Here is an 18,959-nt window from a genome sequence, read left to right as displayed (position 1 = left end):
GTCCACCCTATAACAGATATACTGCTACAGGGCGGCACGGGTGTGCAAAATCACGTATATATTCGTGATATCGCATTTCCGGGTAGGGAACTCGCACTCGCCCTACCTGCACCGCCATTTGCGGCCATGGCTGTTAATCCCCGGGTCCCGGGCAGCGATTGTTTGCCAGCGCCCGATGATTTCCGAGGATCTCCAATGGGGAGGAGAACTGTTTTGTTTACTAACAGTTCTCCCTGTCAGCTCGGGCACACTGCCTTGGGGCTGTGCACAGCCATTCAAAGCAATGTGCTTATAGTGAATCACACTGACACAGCCCCCTAGTAAAACACTCCCAGCACACAGTTAACCCTTTGATCGCACCTCATGTTAACCCCTTCCTGCCCAGTGCCATTAGTACAGTGTCAGTGTCTTTTTTTAGCACTGATCACTGTATTGGTGTCACTCGGGATGTCAGTGACACCAAGTCAGTCCCCCCCCAGTGGCAGAATACCCGCCACAGTTCCTCTATAAGTCGCTGATCGCCGCCATTACTAGTAAGAAAAAAAAACAATTCCAGGTTCTATACCGACATTTGTAAACGCTAAAACCTTCACGTAAACCACTTAATTTACACGTAGTGGATTTTTTTTAGTGAAGACGTAGCAGAATACATTTTGGCCTAAATTTATGACAAAATTAGATTTTCTACATTTTTTGACTGGGCATGTTTAATAGCAAAAAGTCAAAAATATTGTTTTTTTCTTATGATACAAAAGGTGATAGCTGCGGTAGATGATCTGGTGGAGGTGATTCAAGTACAGTTCTTAGGTGGAGGTGGGGTAGGCTTCCCTGAAGAAGTGAGTTTTCAAAGATCGCCTAAAGGCAGACAGGGCGGGGGCTGACTGGACATACTGTGTTAGGGAGTTCCAGAGAATGGGAGTGGCTCTGGAGAAGACCTGGAGGTGAGCGTGGGAGGAGGTGATGAGGGAGCTAGAGAGGAAGATATCTTGGGAGGAGCGGAGTGGGCAATTTGGGCGATATCTGCGGATGAGGTTGGCAATGTAGCTAGGGGCAGTGTTGTGGATGGCTTTGTAAGCTGTGGTTAGTATTTTGAAATTTATACGCTGGGTTAGTGGAAGCCAGTGAAGTGATTGGCAGAGAGGGGCAGCAGTCGCTGATCGGGTGGTAAAGTGTATGAGTATAGAAGTAGCATTCATAATAGACTGAAGTGGGGATAGCCTCTGTAACGGTAGGCAAGTGAAGAGGGAATTGCAGTAATCAAGGCGGTGTAAAACCAAGGCATGGATAAGTTGTTTTGTGGTGTCATTGGTCAGAAAGGGGCAGATTTTGGAAATGTTCTGGAGGTTGAGGCGGCAGGATTTAGCCAGTGAGTGGATGTGGGGCCCAAAGGAGAGGTCAGAGTCTAGGATTACGCCTAGCACCCTGGCATGAGGGGAAGGACCAATGGTTGTGCTGTTGATCTTAATGGTAAAGTCATGAGTGGGGGATCGGGGGCAGTAAATATTACAAGCTCAGTTTTGGAAAGACTGAGTTTAAGGTAGTGGTGTGACATCCATGCTGATATGTCGCTTAGTAGATTTGTGATACGTGAGGAGATTGAGGGGGTGAGCTGGGGAGTGGAGAGATAGATCTGGGTGTCGTCAGCATAGAGGAGGTATTGTAAGCCATGGAAGGTTATCAGTTGGCCCAGGGAGGAGGAGTAGAGAGAGAAAATGAGAGGTCCAAGGATAGAGCCTTGGAGTACCCCAACAGAAAGAGGAAGAGGAGTTGTATGTGACACTGAAAGTGTTCTGAGAAAGGTAAGAGGAGAACCAGGAGAGAGCAGAGTCTTGGAGGCCGATGGAGTGGAGTTTACTGGGGAGGAGCAGGTGGTCGACTGTGTCAATGGCAGAGGAAAGGTTAAGGAGTATGAGTATGGAGTAATGGCTATTGGTTTTAGCAGTTAGTAGGTTGTTAGTGAGTTTTAGTAGGGCAGTTTCTGTGGAATGTTGTGGGCAGAAGCCAGACTGTCGGGGGATCAAAAAAGGTATTAAAAGAGGTATAGACTCCAGAGAAAGATATAATTTTACCCCTGTACAAATCATTCTCCTCATCTGGAATAATATGCAGTTCAGTTTTGGGCACCAATTCACAAAAAGAACATTGGGGAACTGGAGAAAGTGCAGAGAAGGGCAACCAAACTGATACGAGGCATGGAGGAGATCAGCTATAAGTAAAGAGTAGAGGAGCTGAATTTATTGTCTCTTTAGAAGAGGAGATTAAGGGGTGGGATATGATCAACATGTATAAGTACATCAGTGGTTCATATAGTGAACTTGGTGTAGAGCTATTCACCCTGAGATCATCACAGAGAACAAGGGGGCACTCTTATGTGTGGCGGAAAAGTGACTTAATCTCCAAATACGGAAAGGTTTCTTCACAGTAAGAGCTGTGAAAATGTTGAATAGACTCCCTCAAGAGTTGGTTCTGGCCAGTTCTGTGGATTGCTTTAAATAAAGCCTGGATTCTTTCTTAGATACACAGAATATAACTGGATACTAACATTTATAGGTATCGTTGATCCAGGGAATATCTGATTGCCTCTCGGGGAATCAGAAAGGAATTTTTTACCTGCAGGAGCAAATTGGATCATGCTTTGCTGGGTTTTTTTCCTTCCTCTGGATCAACTGTGGGTGTAGGATTATAACTTTTTTTTATGGTTGAACTAGATGGACTTTTGTCTTTTTTCAGCCAGACAAACTATGTAACTGTTGGTGATAGCTTGGTCAGCGTTTTTGGAGTGAACAGTGAGTGCACTGTCCAAACTTAATCTTTTTCTGCTGTGAACCAATATGTGAAGTTGCTGGGAGCCCACATTTTTTTTCCTCTGCATATATGCATTATGCAATCGGCAAGCGGTGTATATACATATAAATCAGAACCTTTAAACAAACAAGACTATGACATTGTTTGAGTCAGGATCAAACGCCCAAGTTTTGCCCTTTAGAATTTAGAGGTGAACAAGCTGTTTATGAGTATTTAACCTTTTTAAATGACATTTGTTTTTCTATATTTAGTTGTACTTCTCATATATCTCTCTATAAATGCTAATTACATTTAAAAGTTAAAATATTGTGCAGTCACGGATTCAATTTGCTTTGTTAGACATTCTTGTACAGTCACATACAAATTTAGTAGATTACAAGGAACCTAATGATGATGAAGAAGTGAGAGGAGGTGACTCTGACTGATGAACGCTGATTCATTTAATATTAAAGCAACCCCAAGGACCTGACTCATTCTCAAAGTTTCCAACATGGCAAAGAGAATGAATAATGTTTAGGGCAAACGGCACTAAGGTACAACATTCTCTCCTCACAATGAATCATTTTCATTATGTATGTCTGGGAGTGGGACATACTTTCATGGCTTATTCTCAAACTTATATCAAGTTTCCAGGGCAACTTGGGAGAAAATAATACAATTATGTATTCCAGCACATCATTTGTTATTTTTGCACATTCCCTGCAGGTTCCCATTTTGTAAGTTTCCAGTCAGGACACGGCAAGTGTTTAGTTCTAATCTGCCAGCAGTGCAAGTCTCCACAGGGTACATGTCTCTTGGAATCACGGGGCTTGGCATCAGAACTGCCAGAGTTGTTTCTGAAAGACTGGAACTTTACTGGAAAAAATCTATTCAGCCTAGTTAATAATGAAAAACGAAACTTACTGTACATGACTACCAGACTGTGCAAGTAATGAGATTGTGTGTTTATTGATACATAAAAGACATCAAATTGGATTTTCCTTTTCAGGAACAGTGTTGTATCTGGTTTAGGCAGATTTTCTTCAATTATGCTTTACTTGTTGACAAATGTGACTGTGCTCTTTCTAAGGCAGTAGCATGTGTCCATTGTGCCCAGGACAGAAGAGCCCAGTGCTTTTCCCCTGCCTCTGCTATGGTCAAAAACAAGAAATTCCTTGCATTATATATTTTATTGCTGGCATTACTTGATATATAAAAAGAAGAGAAGCAGCGCCATCTAAGTGTGCAGCAATAAAAACTTTATTTCCACAAAATTGTCAACTGACAATAGTAGTCAAATGAGCGCTCGTCAAACTAGTGTCAACCGCTGATGAAGGAGCATACGTGCTCTAAACGCGTATCCTGCTACTGCTGCTGTACCCTGAGGTGACGTCACTCCCACCCGCCCTGTGGATCCACGCCAACCAGGAAGTTCTGGGAACCACCAGCACAGCCAAGGACAGTGTATTGGAGACCTGCCTGCAGTGGGACTGGACCGGAGTTGCACAGCGGTTGACACCAGTTTGACAAATGCTCATTTGACTACTATTGTGAGATGCCAATTTTTTGGAAATAAATTATTTGTTTTTGTTCTGCATTTAGATCAGGGGTCTATAAACTATGGCCCTCCAGGTGTTGAGGAACTCCAAGTCCCATGAGAGCTTGCAAGACTCTAACAGCCACAGGCAAGACTCGCAGAGGCATGATAGGAGTTGTAGTACTTCAACAGCTGGAGAGCCATAGTTTGGAGACCCCTGACTTAGATTGTGCTGCTTCTCTACTTTTTATGTTTCACACAGAGTCTCTTCTAGCTCTTTTTGAATCGGCTGCCACTGAGTCAAGCATTGTTGGATTAACACTTAACCACCTTTGGACTCTAAGGACTTTACTTGTGTGGTTTATTTACTAGAAATCATGTAGTCTGGAGTTTTTTCTCTTGGTGCGCCAAATATCTCTCTTGTTATTACTTGATATGTTTGAATGGTGTAGATTCTGTTCATTCAGATATACATAGACGGAATGGTGGGAGAGTTACCAGTACATTTACTATCACAAGTGTTTCTAGGTCTCGGGCACTGTGATCTGCTCCGAGGCCCAGGTGTTTCAGGAACTGGGTGCTATAATATGGGGCTTGTAGTTTCTTCCACCCTGCTGGACTGTACAGGTTGATTGTAACGCTCTTTTTCTAACTAGAGAGCACCACAAACTGAAAATGCTATTTAATTAATTTTTTAAATTCAGAGCAAATTCACCCATCCATCCATGTCTCTGTTCTTTGTTTTATTAAGAAATCACTTTGAAAGACAACCCCTAAAATGTCTAGCCTCAGTCGCCTTGATTTATGTAGCATTTACCTCCTGGAATCCATTTGCCGTTAGCTTAAGCATGCGGGCAGGAGAGAGTGCTAAGCTGAGAAATCCCCTCCTCCAGATGAAAAAAATGCCCACGTCCAGGGATATATAACATCATTCTGGCCTAGTCCAAATACCAGGAAGCAATTGAAGAAATGTAAAAATACGCTTAAAACAAGTAAATATAATACACCTTCCTACAGTATCTATTTACTAAGGCTAGCAGCATAAGGATTAAAAATAGTTAAAGTATTTTTAAACCTTTACATATAGCCAGTGTTTGGAAAACTTGTCGCAAGTGACTCATGTTGATTGAAGAGGAAGAAAGCAGCAGACAAAAATGTAGTGCTCTGAATAGAGACAAGTAGACACTATAGAGCACAGGTGTCAAACACAAGGCCCACGGGCCAAATCCGGCCCTCCAGCCAATTTCATGTGGCCCTTGCACTTCTCCTGCAGGTACCCCCTTGTCTCCGCCCCCACTTTGTCTCAGCAGTTGGCAACAGAGAGGAGAATAGAACGCCTCTGCCAAATCCTGCACCTCCTAGTGCAGCTGAAGCACCCCCTCATCTCTGCCTCCCCTGCTCTTAGCATTCAGCAGACTATGGTAACTGACTCCACTCCTCCGGAGGTCCTCCTCCATACCCTGCGCTTTCTGCTTTCCAGCTCTGCCCCCAAAGGGGGTGCGCGGTGATGTTAGGGAGGGTGTGGGATTCCTGACAGCTTATGTAATGGGGGTGGGGTGCTCTGGACATCTAGACTTACAGATACAACCGGCCCTTTGAGGGAAACCATAATGCTGATACAGCCCGCAATGAAATGGAGTTTGACACCCCTGCTAGAGAGGGATATGCTTTGTTCATGTGCCATGTCTGAGATTTACAACCACTTTAATGTTGTTCGAGAGAGCTTCTATTTCACTGTTAATATGTAATTTAGGTGGATAATTTAAATGTTAACATTTGAAGCTTGTCATGACAGCCACTCACTTAGGTTGATCTTCAGCAGAAAATCTTTTGGTACTGCATACTAACTGACATGATGCTCAAGAGATCCTACAAACTTAGTTAATGTGTTAAACACTCTGAGATCACAAATTGGATGAGCTCTCCACTGTCATGTCCAGGTCCTTATTTCTGGAAACCAAAAACCAGCATGACGTTTACACTGGCTATAAATGTCTTATTTGAATGCCAAGTGCAGTAAAATGCTTCTAGGAACCAATGTTGTTAATATGAATGCATAGAGAATTTCATTTCTTGGAAAGGGAACATTCTAGGTGTGAAAAGGTCAGTGTCAAAAACCAAGCCTGCCCTTAAATAAAGTGACATATGGCTGAAGCAGATTGAGAGAGGCAGGATAGCACTTTCCTGGAACATTTTTTTTCCAGAACCATTTTGTACAAACCTGTCAATGGAATTGCTTACTTTTATTCCCCTTACATGCTGTATGTAGTAATTTGATTATGAATATGTTTAAAAAATAATTATTGCTCCCCAGTAAATTCTTATTGGGAACTCTAGCCAAATTACAGTTGATATGCTTACTTATGAACTACAGAAATGAAACTACCAGAATATGTGGAATTCCATTTAGTTATATTACAGATTATACCCTTCTGTTTCATTTTTTAACCAGAGGACAACAGTACTCCTCAGGGTCTGCAGTTTTTCAGATACTCGTGTCACCTCCCAAACTCCAGTCTGCTCTTTGCTCTACAAATGAGCATCTGCAGATTGATGAGGTCCTCTGTGCACCCCCCAAAAAATGAGCAAACTTGTCCCCTTTCAGTCCCTAATACATTGGGATGACAGTGCTGTCTAGTATTGCATAGTGTGATCTTTTTCATAATATGGGCAGCACAGTGACTAAATAGCAGCACTAGGGCTTTTGGTTCAAATCGCAGCCGTGGCACCACCTGCCTGGAGCTTGCATGTTCTCCCTGTACCTGTGTGGGTTTCCTCTGGGTACTCTAGTTTCCTCCCACCCTCCAAAGACATGCAGGTAGGTTAATTGGGTCCTGTCCAAATTGGCCCTGGTATGTGTATATATGAATGTAACTTAGGGACCTTAGATTGTACGCCCCTTGAGGGTTAGAGACTGGTGTGAATGTACTATATATATATATATTTAAAGCACTGCATAAATTACAATTCCCTCTGCCTTATTTTCACATCCCCGGGGATTTGGAGTAGCTAATGTAAGGCCAATGTGAGGACTTCAAGTAATTGAGCAGTTTTTAAAAATACATTCATTGCTTTTTAATAAATACATATATAGAGTGCAATTTTAATTGTTTGGAATTTCACTTTCTGTCTTCTAGAGAAATCCTATGATATCAATGTCATCAGAATTCCTTAGTGACAGCAGAAGTGAGCACTGTGATGTGTGTTCATCACACCACTTGCCTCTACTGTCACTTCTGAACCCTGTCATAGAGTGGTAGTGATAGGAAGCAGTGACTGTAGTGAAGAGGGATACATTAGTACTGCAGTGTTGGTTGCTGGATCCCATGTCTGTTAAGCTTGGGATAGGAAGAGTCCATTGAACCAATGATGTGCAGTCTGGTAGGGGCTAGGGATAACTGCCTCTTTTTTCCCAATGTTTTTTTTTTTTTTGCATCAGTGACTTTTGAAAGCATTGAAGATAAACATCAGCATTCTGAATGAGGGGGTTAGTAAACGCAGTTATATACAGTTAGGTATTTCAGGTATTTACAAAAACATATTGATGCTATAGTTATATAATAAATATCTGCTGAAAGTGCACACTCTCAGATTTAATTTGAGGTTATCTACATCAAAATTGGAGGAAGGGTTTAGGAGTTACAGCTCTTAAGAGTAGCCCGCCCCCCCCCCCCCTTTTTCAAAGGACCAAAAGTAATTGGACAATTGAATATAATCATAAATAAAATGTTCATTTGTAATATTTTGTTGAGAATCCTTTACAGGCAATGACTGCCTGGAGTCTGAAACCTATGGACTTTACCAAAGACTGGGTTTCCTCCTTTCTGATGCTTTGCCAGGCTCGAACTGCAGCTGTCTTCAGTTGTTCGCTGTTTGTGGATCTTTCTGCCTTTAGTTTTGCTTTCAGCAAGTGAAATGCATGCTCAATTGGGTTGAGATCAGGTGATTGACTCGGCAATTGCAGATTATTGCACTTCTTTTCCTTCAAAAGCTCTTGGGTTGCTTTTGCAGTGTGTTTTGGATCATTGTTCATCTGTACTGTGAAGCGATGTCCAATCAACTTTGCTGCATTTGGCTGAATCTGGGTTGACAGTATATCTGTAAACTGCAGAATTCATCTGGCTGCTTCTGTCTTCTGTCACATCATAAATAAACACCAATGACCCAGAGCCACTGGAAGCCATGCATGCCCATGCCATCACACTGCCTCCACCATGTTTTACAGATGCCGTTGTGTGCTTTGGATCATGAGCTGTTCCTTGCTTTCTCCACACTTTTTTCTTCCCATCATTCTGGTACAGATTCATCTTAGTTCATCCATCCAAATAATGCTTTTCCAGAGCTGGTCTGGCTTATTTAGATTATTTTGGCAAAGTCTAATCTGGCTTTTCTATTCTTCAGGCTTATGAATGGTTTGCACCTTGTAGTGAACCCTCTGTATTTGCTCTCGTGAAGTCTTCTCTTGATTGTAGACTTTAACAATGATACACTCACCTCCTGGAGAGTGTCCTTCACTTGTCTGGATGTTATGAATGGGTTTTTCTTTACCATAGAGAGGATCCTGTGATCATCCACCACTGTTGTCTTCTGTGGATGTCCATGCCCTTTTATATTGCTGAGTTCACCAATGCATTCTTCGTTCTTCAGAATGTACCAAACTGTTGATTTGACCACTCCTAATGTTGCTGCTATCTCTCTGATGGATTTGTTTAGTTTTTTGAAGCCTTACAATGGCCTGTTTCACTTGTATGGACAGCTGCTTTGAATGCATGATGTAGGTTCACAGCAATAGATTCCAAATGCACATACCACAAGTAAAGAAGGAGTAGCCCACACCTGGCCATGAAACAGCTTTTGATTCAATTGTCCATTTTACTTTTGGTCCCTTGAAAAAGGGGGGATGGCTACTCTTAAGAGCTGTAATTCCTAAACCCTTCCTCCAATTTGGATGTACAAACCCTCAAATTAAACCTGAGAGTGTGCACTTTCAGCCCATATCCATTATATAACTATAGCTTGAATATGTCCTGGTAAATACCTAAAAAAAATCTAAAATTGTTCCTGTGTCCAAATATATATAGACCTAATTGTATTTATCTTGTCACACATGTATTTGTATTAGGGCAGCACAACTGGTTCTTTTAATATTACGAATTACAATGCTTTCTTAAATCGGTAGCAAAGTCTTTTCACTAATGTAAAAAAAATGCCCCCCCCCCCCCCTGCAGGTTTAAGTCCTAATTTACTGAAATGCACTGCATATTAGTACATTATTGCAGACTTACCTATAGACGAGCCCTCCATTGATGCGCTGTCATGGCTCTGCCTGATCCCCGACTTCCATCTTCACCTTCGGCGTTTCATATCTTTGGCTGCTTTAATGGCCGGGCCGAGGTGACAACACTCCCGCTCATGCGCACGGGAGAGACTTTGCCACAGCATGCAGAATGGACAGTAAATGTGGTCCGAACTGTGCATGTGCAGCTCTGATTACAATACCTGCTGACATTTACGACAGAAGAAACCTCTAGGGTCTCTTCTGTTATAAAAACCTTGCCTATCAGCTTTTGGCCAGTTTCTGAATTTACTACCACTTTAACCCTTCTATGTCCTGCATTTATGCATAATGTACTCTCCTTTTATTCCTGGGTTTATTCAGAATATACTCTAGCAACTAAGATGAACGGTTTAGTTTGCCTTCATGGACAGGAGAGACTATGTCCAGACTATAAACACTGTACTGTATGTGCTTCATTGCAAAATAAGGTATATCATGCAGAACTAATATGAGAGCCCTGGGACGAATACTATAAACAGTTGAAGGCACTAAATTAATATGTTGTTTAAGATGTACTTTGCTATTTCCTTCTCCCTTCTATGGGAATATTCCAGGGTATCACATGTGTGTGGCTGTGTAGCCATACATTCCTTTCATCCATAGGTTTATTTTGAATGCCACAGGACCGGAGTTTGCAGTTAAAACCTAGTCCACTTACTCAGATCCATGTTATATGCTCAGGAAAATTCAAAGGGCAAAATTTTGTATCCTGATCTATTTCTAACATAAAACAGACTCCCTGCTCCAAGCAGCTTTTCCTCGCTGCCACTCAAACCCCAGGTGCTAAAGGCAATCTTCCACGCTCATAAACCAGAGGCAAAGAGAAGAGCCGGTGCACACCAGATGGATCACAAAAACCTTTTGTTTGTTGTATAAATCATCCATAGCAATAACATGAGTAAGCTCTGATTGGGTGAAATACGTCAACCGACGATTTATGTTGTGATAGATCCAGTCTGCAGTGGCTTTTTTTCCTTGCTTCTGATTTTTTTTATGCATATTGCAGGGATCTGTGAATTCTGTCTTGGCTACGATTTGCAGTTAGAGGGACTGTGGCATTTAAAGTCTAATTTCTCCTTTTGGAACATTTTTCATGTTACACCCATATTTAGGGTTGAACATGCAACATGTTCCAGTGCCTTCTGCCCTTTTCCCCACCCTCCTTGATGTGACAATGGGTGGGGGATCTTCTCCCCGCAGGCACTGTCACAACCTAAAAGCAGTGCAGCCGTGCAGGGCTCCACCCACATGGCAAGTGTCCTGTGAATGAATGAACTTTATTACTATCATCCACCAATGCTGATGGCTTGTAGTTCTGAATGAGCTGCCAGGGCGCTGATGAGCGTTCTCATAATTAATCACAAGTCCTGCAGCTGTCAATAGACAGCCCATATGAAGGTACGGGCTGAAAGCTGCAGGACCACATTTTAGTGCCCATCAGTGCCACATCAATGCCACATATCAGTGCCCATCTGAGCTGCCTTTCAGTGTCACCCATCAGTGCCAGTCAGTGCCACTTATCAATGACAGTCAGTGCCACCTATCAGTGCTGCCAATCAGTGCCACCTATCAGTGCCGTCTATTAGTGTGCATCAGTGCCCATCAGTGCTGCCTATCAGTGCCAGTCAGTGCCACCTATCAGTGCCGCCTCTCAGTGCCATATATCAGTGCTGCATTTCAGTGCCCATCAATGATGCCTGTCAATGCCCATCAGTGCCACCTACCAGTGCCTCCTAATCAGTGACCATCAGTGCAGCCTATCAGTGCCCATCAGTGCAGCCTCATTAGCGCACATCAGTGAAGGAGAAAAATCACTTATTTAAAAAATGTTATTTCACAAAATGTCACAAAAAAATGATAAAAATTTTATATGGGTACAGTGTTGCATGACCGCGCAATTGTCATTCAAAGTGCAACAGCGCTGAAAGCTGGAAATTGGCCTGGGCAGGAAGGGGGTATAAGTGCCCTGTGGGCAAGTGGTTAAATGAGCCCAGTGCAGGTCCTACATTCTTATGAAGTTGAACAGACATTGCTTACCAAGCTATGCTAGCCACATCACATGCAGTCATAAAGAAGCCTAAATAAAATAAAGATAAAAAAAGTGTTTTGGGGTTTATTTGATTGGCTATTACTAGTGTACAGTAAACATATATTAATGATTACTTAGTTATAGATTTACTGTTGCATGGCAGTACTCTAATGAGCAACACAGTGATCAACTAATGATAAGGTCTATTTAAAAACAACTTACTGAAGGTATACATTTTTTTTTGCAGGTCATCCAGCATATTCCCAGTATATGGAGTGTCCTCAAGGTTACAAACGCATCAATGCCACATTCTGTCAAGGTAAGTAACAGAAACGAAGTTTAGATTACATTTATAATTAAAACATTGATGTGCAGTTGTTCTATTGCTGACTTAAAAAAACACTTAATTAGCAGTGGTTAATTTATTTTGGTGAAAAGAGCTGGCCACAGAATTTAGGTAGCATACAATAAATATTCGGCTCTAACAACATCAACCTGCCTTGTAATGCTAAAAATTACCCCATCTGCAACTGTGACACTTGTTTGCATACTCACCTTTCCTAAGTCACAGTCCCTGTTCCGAACACCAACCCTCCTATGCAGAAGATACCAGTGCCATAGTCATGGTGGCTGAGTCTGTTGCTGCATTTAATAGAGGTAACATGCATCAGCTTGCATGTCTGTACACTCAGCAGACAAACATGATTGCTGTAGCACTCACAACTTACTGGAGTAATGTAGTGTATGCTGGCAATTTTGGGGCTTTTTTGTGCATTTGTGCACACTTTTTTAGGAGTGAGGTGCAGGGCAGAAGCTTCTTTGGGGTAGGATTTCACATTTTTGGCCCTGTAGACTTTTACTATAGGATCACCTAAAAAATTTGCAGAACATACATTTATTTTTCCTTTTTTTTTTAATGGCCATAGCTTTTATTGTAATGACGATACAAAAAGAACATTGTTAGCAAATCAAAATCCACATTGATTCTAATTATTAAGAATAAATGACATCCCTTTTCTCAGCTTGAATATGCAAAAGCAAACAACAGTGGTCCAAGTTAAAAATCGCCAATTCTTTATGAAGTCGCAATTCTGGTATGGAAGCTTACATGGCCTTTAATCCTTTTGCTGTCAGAGCCCTATTCCAAACACCAACCCTCCTGTGCAGAAAATACCAGTACCAAAGTCATAGTGGTTGAGTCTGTTGCTTCATTTAATAGAGGTAACATGCATGAGCATGCATGTCTGTACACTCAACAGACAAACATGATTGCCGCAGCACTCACAACTCAAGGGAATAATTGCTAACCAAACACTCTGCCATACAACTAAAAAACTTAGCCAACCATCACACTAATAATACAAGCCAGTTTCTTGTCTTTTAGCACCCTCTCACACTTGAATGTAGTGTTTGTTGGCAGTTTTTTGCACACATGTTTAAAAAATAATTTTAGGCCTGACTATTGCACAACACCCCAAAATATGATATATTTTCTGAAAGCAGACACCTTAGAGAAAAAATAGTGTTAGCTTAAATTTTGTATATCACAATATAACCACAAAGGTTTAGGAAATGCTAAATTTCTGTAAATAATACACCAAAGTTATTTGGGGACACACAAATGCAATAAATTACCCAATTTTTTGTAAAATATAAAAGATGAGGTTGCACCGAGTAAATAGATAACCAATATGTCAAACCTTCGATTTGTTTGCACCATGAGATGGTGACAAACTTCAATACCCTATATTTTCTGTAAGCGATGATTTGATAGCCCCTATAGGTCATCAGCTTAGCGATACGGAGGAGATCTGGTACTAGAAATATTGCTCTCTCTCTGGTGTGTGCTGCAATAATGTAATATGTGTTGCAGCACATATGTCTCCACTGTGCTCCACTGCATTCAGTGCAGTACAGATTGCACTGCATTAGATTCTTTCCTGGCCATGCTAGCCAGAGACAGTAACAGGGGGACCCAGAAAGAAGGGACAAAACAACAAGAAGGGGAGGAGAGCGGACATAGTTCCACTCAGCTCTCTCCCCCCAAACTGGCAGCGCCTGCCATGCTGGTACCAGACCTGCAGATGGACAAGCGGAGCCCGGGATATATGGCGGGGGGGGGGGGGGGCAGCTATTACCAGGTCGGTATGCAAGTAATCTGGCACCGGCAGAGTCATCAGACTGCTTGCATAGCCAGAAGTCAGCTTGTCAGATTTACACACAATGTATGAGTGTGTGTAAAATCCCCATTGTCAGGTCCATGCAATGTATGGACCTGGCAACAAAGGGATTCATTGCTCTAACCAAATGAAGATCTATGAGGGGCTCAGTTTGGCCAGCCACTGGCAAGTACTAGCAATTTCTTTCTACAGTGCTACTTACTCAAGTGTCTGCCACCGCAGACAGCATTTTTTTCCACTTAACAGGCTAAAGTGAGTCTTATAGGCAGCACAAAGTTCAGATATCTCATTGTGCTTTCTGAAAGAGACCAGAAGTACTAAACGGACTGATCAAAATTACAAGACTTTTATAATTTGCAACATGAATGTGTTCCAGTTCTGTAAATACAGTTCTGCTAAATAGCTGTTAGCCTGAAGTTTAAAGGGTAACTCCACTTTTGTGGGAAAAAATAGCAAAACACACACACACACACATATATATAGCGTATACAATTGCGACACAAGTCATATTGTAATTGAATGTTTTTAAAGATGTTTTTAAAGATTATCTTCCTGTAGCACTGTAACTTTCTGTAAAGTACAATGCAATATGGCAACCTCGAGGTGTTTCATACACGGATGGTGTACAGAGCATCCCCCAGAAATGTAATTTCCTGCTTGTCTGATTGACTCACTGATTTTCCCAGAAATTTTCACTAAGATACAAATCACATTTTGGGAATCCCCTGCACCAAAAATGTTTTTTTTGGGTGAGATACTCCCAAAGGGAAATTACATCTAAACGGATGCAGACAATGCCACTTTCCTCTTTAGAGCCCTGCAGGTGCAGCAGCTGAATTGGTAAATTATAAAACCATTCCCATAGAGATTCACTCTGCACATGGACACAGACAAACAAATAACTCATTCTTCAGAATAACAAAAGGTAGGAATCTGCAATAAAGTTTAAGATCCTTCCAAAGAACATAGATCACCCAGAGGGGAATCTTTTTTCTCAACAAAAGTGGAGTTACTGTTTAAGCAGTTTTAGTATACGCAGAAAGTACTGATCATTAAAATCTACCTTGAACTCTAGTGTATGTTAGAATTAGCTGGTGTGTCACCTACATGTAGTAGAAAGTCAGTCTCTGATTCTGAAGATTCAGCTATTTACTGAATATTTAAATGACTTCTGACAACTCCTGTCAGACATTTGACACATGCTGTGATTGCTGGTGATTACAGAAGAACCCTTGATGTAGCAAGCTGATGAGGGATTGCCATAATTAACAGATACATAGGCTGGCCATACACTATATAATTTTCTTACATTTTTCTGTCCAATTTCTGCCCAATTTCCTTTAGATTTACCTTCAACTATGTAGCACAAGGGCCTGCCTGATTGGATACAATTGAAAGTTTGGTTTAGGTTTGACCTCATATTATATGGTTTTTGGTAAATCTAAAGCAAAATTCTCAAGAAAATTGTATAGTGTATGGCCAGCCTTAGTAACAATATCACATAGAAGCTGCCTATAGATATTGGATGACAGTCAGGTAGGTACAATCCTACCCCTTTTGCCTAACCCCTGCCCATTTCTCATCTGTGACATCACCAACACATTAAATATTTTTTACATATGGTTTATCCCGCCTTGATTACTGCAACTCCCTCCTCACTGGTCTGTCGTTACACAGGCTATCCCCCCCTTCAGTCTATTACGAATGGTGCTGCTAGACTCATACACCTTACCAAGCGATCAGCGACTGCTGCCCCTCTCTGCCAATCCCTTCACTGGCTTCCACTAACCCAACGTATAAAATTCAAAATACTAACCACAGCTTACAAAGCCATCCACAACATTGCCCCTAGCTACATCACCAACCTCATCCACAGATACCGCCCAAATCGCCCACTCCGCTCCTCCCAAGATATCCTCCTCTCTAGCTCCCTCATCACCTCCTCGCACGCTCGCCTCCAGTTCTTCTCCAGAGCCTCTCCCATCCTCTGGAACTCCCTACCACAACTTGTCCGGTCAGCCCCCACCCTGTCTGCCTTTAGGCGATCTTTGAAAACTCACTTCTTCGGGGAAGCCTACCCCACCTCCACCTAAGAACTGTACTTGATTCACCTCCGCCAGATCATCCCCCACAGCTATCACCTTTTGTATCACCTCCCCCTTCCTTTAGATTGTAAGCTCCACGAGCAGGGCCCTCACATTCCTTCTGTACTGAAATATATTGTAATTGTACTGTTTCCCATATATTGTAAAGCGCTGTGCAAACTGTTGGCGCTATATAAATCCTGTATAATAATAATAATAATAACATATGTGTAACAATATTTAAAAAAAGAAACATTTTAAAACTTCATATGGCATGTAGGGATAACTAAACATTTTCTCAAACACCATTGGTTTAAATGTGTGGATCTATTTTGTCCTATGAATGATAATTGTTCTTAAAAACCAATCTCAGTCTGAGATGTTTAAGTGATTAATAGGTACAGCTTGATTGTTTCTTGGTAGCTAATACTGGAAACCAGCTACCTCTAATACATTCAGGAGTAACAAAGGGCCATCTGTGGCATTGGATTATTTGAGAAACTGGTAGAGCTTCTAGAGCAATATTTATCTTTTCCAAAGGAAAGATTTATTATGATTTATTGTATATTCAAGTATCTCCAACAGAAACCTGAAGAATGCAAATGTATTCTAATTTTAGTGTATTATATATCGTCATTAAATTATTGTTGCTTAGTTTACTAAGAAACAAGGTAGCCGGTTTTATAAATGCCCTTGAAGAACTCTTATTTAATGAGCTTAGTTGCAATGATTTATATGATTTTCTTGTCTTTATTATGGGAAATTGGTGCTGTATTTAAAATTCTGTGTGAACTGCACTTACTTTCCCAGGGTTATTTCTTAAAATGTATGTACAGGCAACATTTGGTTCTTCAGTTTTGAAAAGAGTAGAGAAGGGTTAGACTCTTTTTATAGATTGTATTGCTTTATGTGTCCCCACAAAGATTCACCCTCTTTATTTGCCCTGGAGACCATCGCCACCAAGACAGAAAATGGGGAGATTTACTAAAATTGGTGCACTCAGAATCCGGTGCAGGTGCACATGGTAGCCAATCAGCTTCTAAATTGAGCTTGTTCAATTAAGCTATGTAGAGCTGCATCAGACTTTGCTCTGTCCATTTTTAGTAAATAACCCGCTCTGTGAGGAAAAATCCCATATTTTGTTGTCCCTACAGCAAGAGGTGAGGGAATATTATCCAATAGGCTTACTTGTTCCTGTAGTAACTCTCTGTGTCCATGTACACATAGGCTTTTATCAGAGTTTAGCAGCAGCAGCGTTTACGGGCAGTTAAACAGTGAAAATTTTGGCCCAATAATGCAAAACCCAGCAAGTGTTTAGCACTTGGGCGTATATTTATTTCAATGGTAAGTACTCTGGCCAAAGAAATGAATAAACACCCAAGCGCTAAATGCGGCTAAACACGGTATCCTGTTTATTCACATTTTTGCTATGATTTGCGCTGGACTGACTGGATCAGTCACTGGTCGTAGGTGGGTGGTTGTGTGGGTGGGTAGGGAGATATCCCTCCATTTGAATGTTCCTCCAATGGTGGATTGGTAAACCCTCTGCCTTTCTGGTTCGACCCTAAGGTATTTTCCATGTGTAGACATGAAATAATAAGAAAGAAGGAGTGCCCGATGTCCAAAAAAATGCACGTTTAATGGTAGATTAAGAGGCATTTATTGACAGTACATGTACTTGTCATTATTCTCAATAAATGGATCTTTTTCTACCATCAAACGTGCTTTCTTTTGGACATCGGGCGCTGCTTATTTCCGATTATTCCATGTAGCCTAAAAAAGAAAACAAATGTAGCCACCACATCTAATGATTGGTAAGCTGCAATATATTGTTTTGCTTTTGGGTTTAATACCACTTTTGCCAATTCGGCTTTACGATTATTTTCTTTAAGGTGGTAGTAAATTAGTTTTTTTTCGCTTGTACCTGCAGGTAAGCCTATAATAAGGCTTACCTGTAGGTATATTAAATATCTCCTAAATGTGTACTGTTTAGGAGATATTTTCTTCTAAAGAGCACCAGAGCATGCATTCTGAAAGAACAGCATGCCCGTGCCATTCCTTCAGAGCTGTGTGCCATAAAAAGCGATGGCATTGTGGCTTGGCCATTCAAGCCTCTAGAGCCCGCATACCCAGAAGAAGGACTGGGTGAAGATGGAAGCCCTGTCAGCAGTGACAGAGCGCCACTGGAGGACTTTGTTTTTAAGGTAAGTTTCACATTATGCCATTGTCTTGCAGGTTTTCTTTCTGTAGAGTGATAATGGCATAAAGCATACATTATCCCAGAACACAAAAGATACTTGTCTTGTGAAATGTACTGAAATCTGTATTTTCCAAGAAAAAAGCTCCTTAAAAAAATCTTGCTTCAACTGTAGATCTGTATTATTGAGGCAACCCGCAATGGCTACCAGCTCCCATGAGGACTCCTTAAGGCTAGGTTCACACCCATGCAGGTTGCGCTTGAGCAGTTTCTGCATTGCATTTTGCGTTTTTACACCTTCGATTTTGATGTGTTTTTGCCTCGTTTCGTGTTTTTTTTTTCATTTTGTTTTTACTTTTTCTTGTTGCCAGGCAGATTTAAAACAAAAATGTGGCAAAAATGCAGTACATGCTTTTCTGCAGCGTTTCCATTGAAGTCTATAGAACCAAAAACGCTACTTTTTGCATTAAAAAAAAGTCCCTGACTCTTCAGAAAACGCATTGGGTGAAAACGCGAAGATGTGAACCTGTCCCATAGGAAATCAGGTTAAATGGACTGTACTGCATTTCTGCAAAACCTAGGGTTACACAGACTGGGGTTGATTTACTAAAACTGGAGAGAGCAAAATGTGGTGCAGCTCTGGATAGAAACCAATCAGCTTCCAGGTTTTATTGCCAAAGCTTAATTGAACAAGCTGAAGTTAGAAGCTGATTGGCTACCACAAACAACTGCACCAGATTTTGCACACCAGTTTTAGTAATTCAACCCCAGTCTGTGTAAAGAAGTGCTCTTGGGAGCTGGTAGCCATTG

General features: G+C 41.4%; 1 protein-coding gene across 6 annotated transcripts in view; it reads left to right on the top strand.

Annotated features, from left to right (window-relative positions):
- The window catches only part of LTBP1 (latent transforming growth factor beta binding protein 1), a 496,680-nt gene that overhangs the window by 339,673 nt on the left and 138,048 nt on the right, over positions 1 to 18,959 (top strand). For all 6 annotated transcript variants that reach the window (XM_089690181.1, XM_089690179.1, XM_089690180.1 and 3 more), the window contains one exon: positions 11,936 to 12,007. In XM_089690181.1, the coding sequence (XP_089546307.1) occupies positions 11,936 to 12,007 (72 nt within the window). The remainder of the gene's footprint in view (positions 1 to 11,935; positions 12,008 to 18,959) is intronic.

Source organism: Staurois parvus, unplaced genomic scaffold, assembly GCF_062004578.1.
Source record: "Staurois parvus isolate SC_StPar_1 unplaced genomic scaffold, SC_StPar_1.0 ptg000520l, whole genome shotgun sequence".
NCBI lineage: Eukaryota > Metazoa > Chordata > Amphibia > Anura > Ranidae > Staurois > Staurois parvus.
The sequence above is the reverse complement of the archived record's forward strand: the minus strand, read 5'-3'. Positions and strand labels throughout refer to the sequence as shown.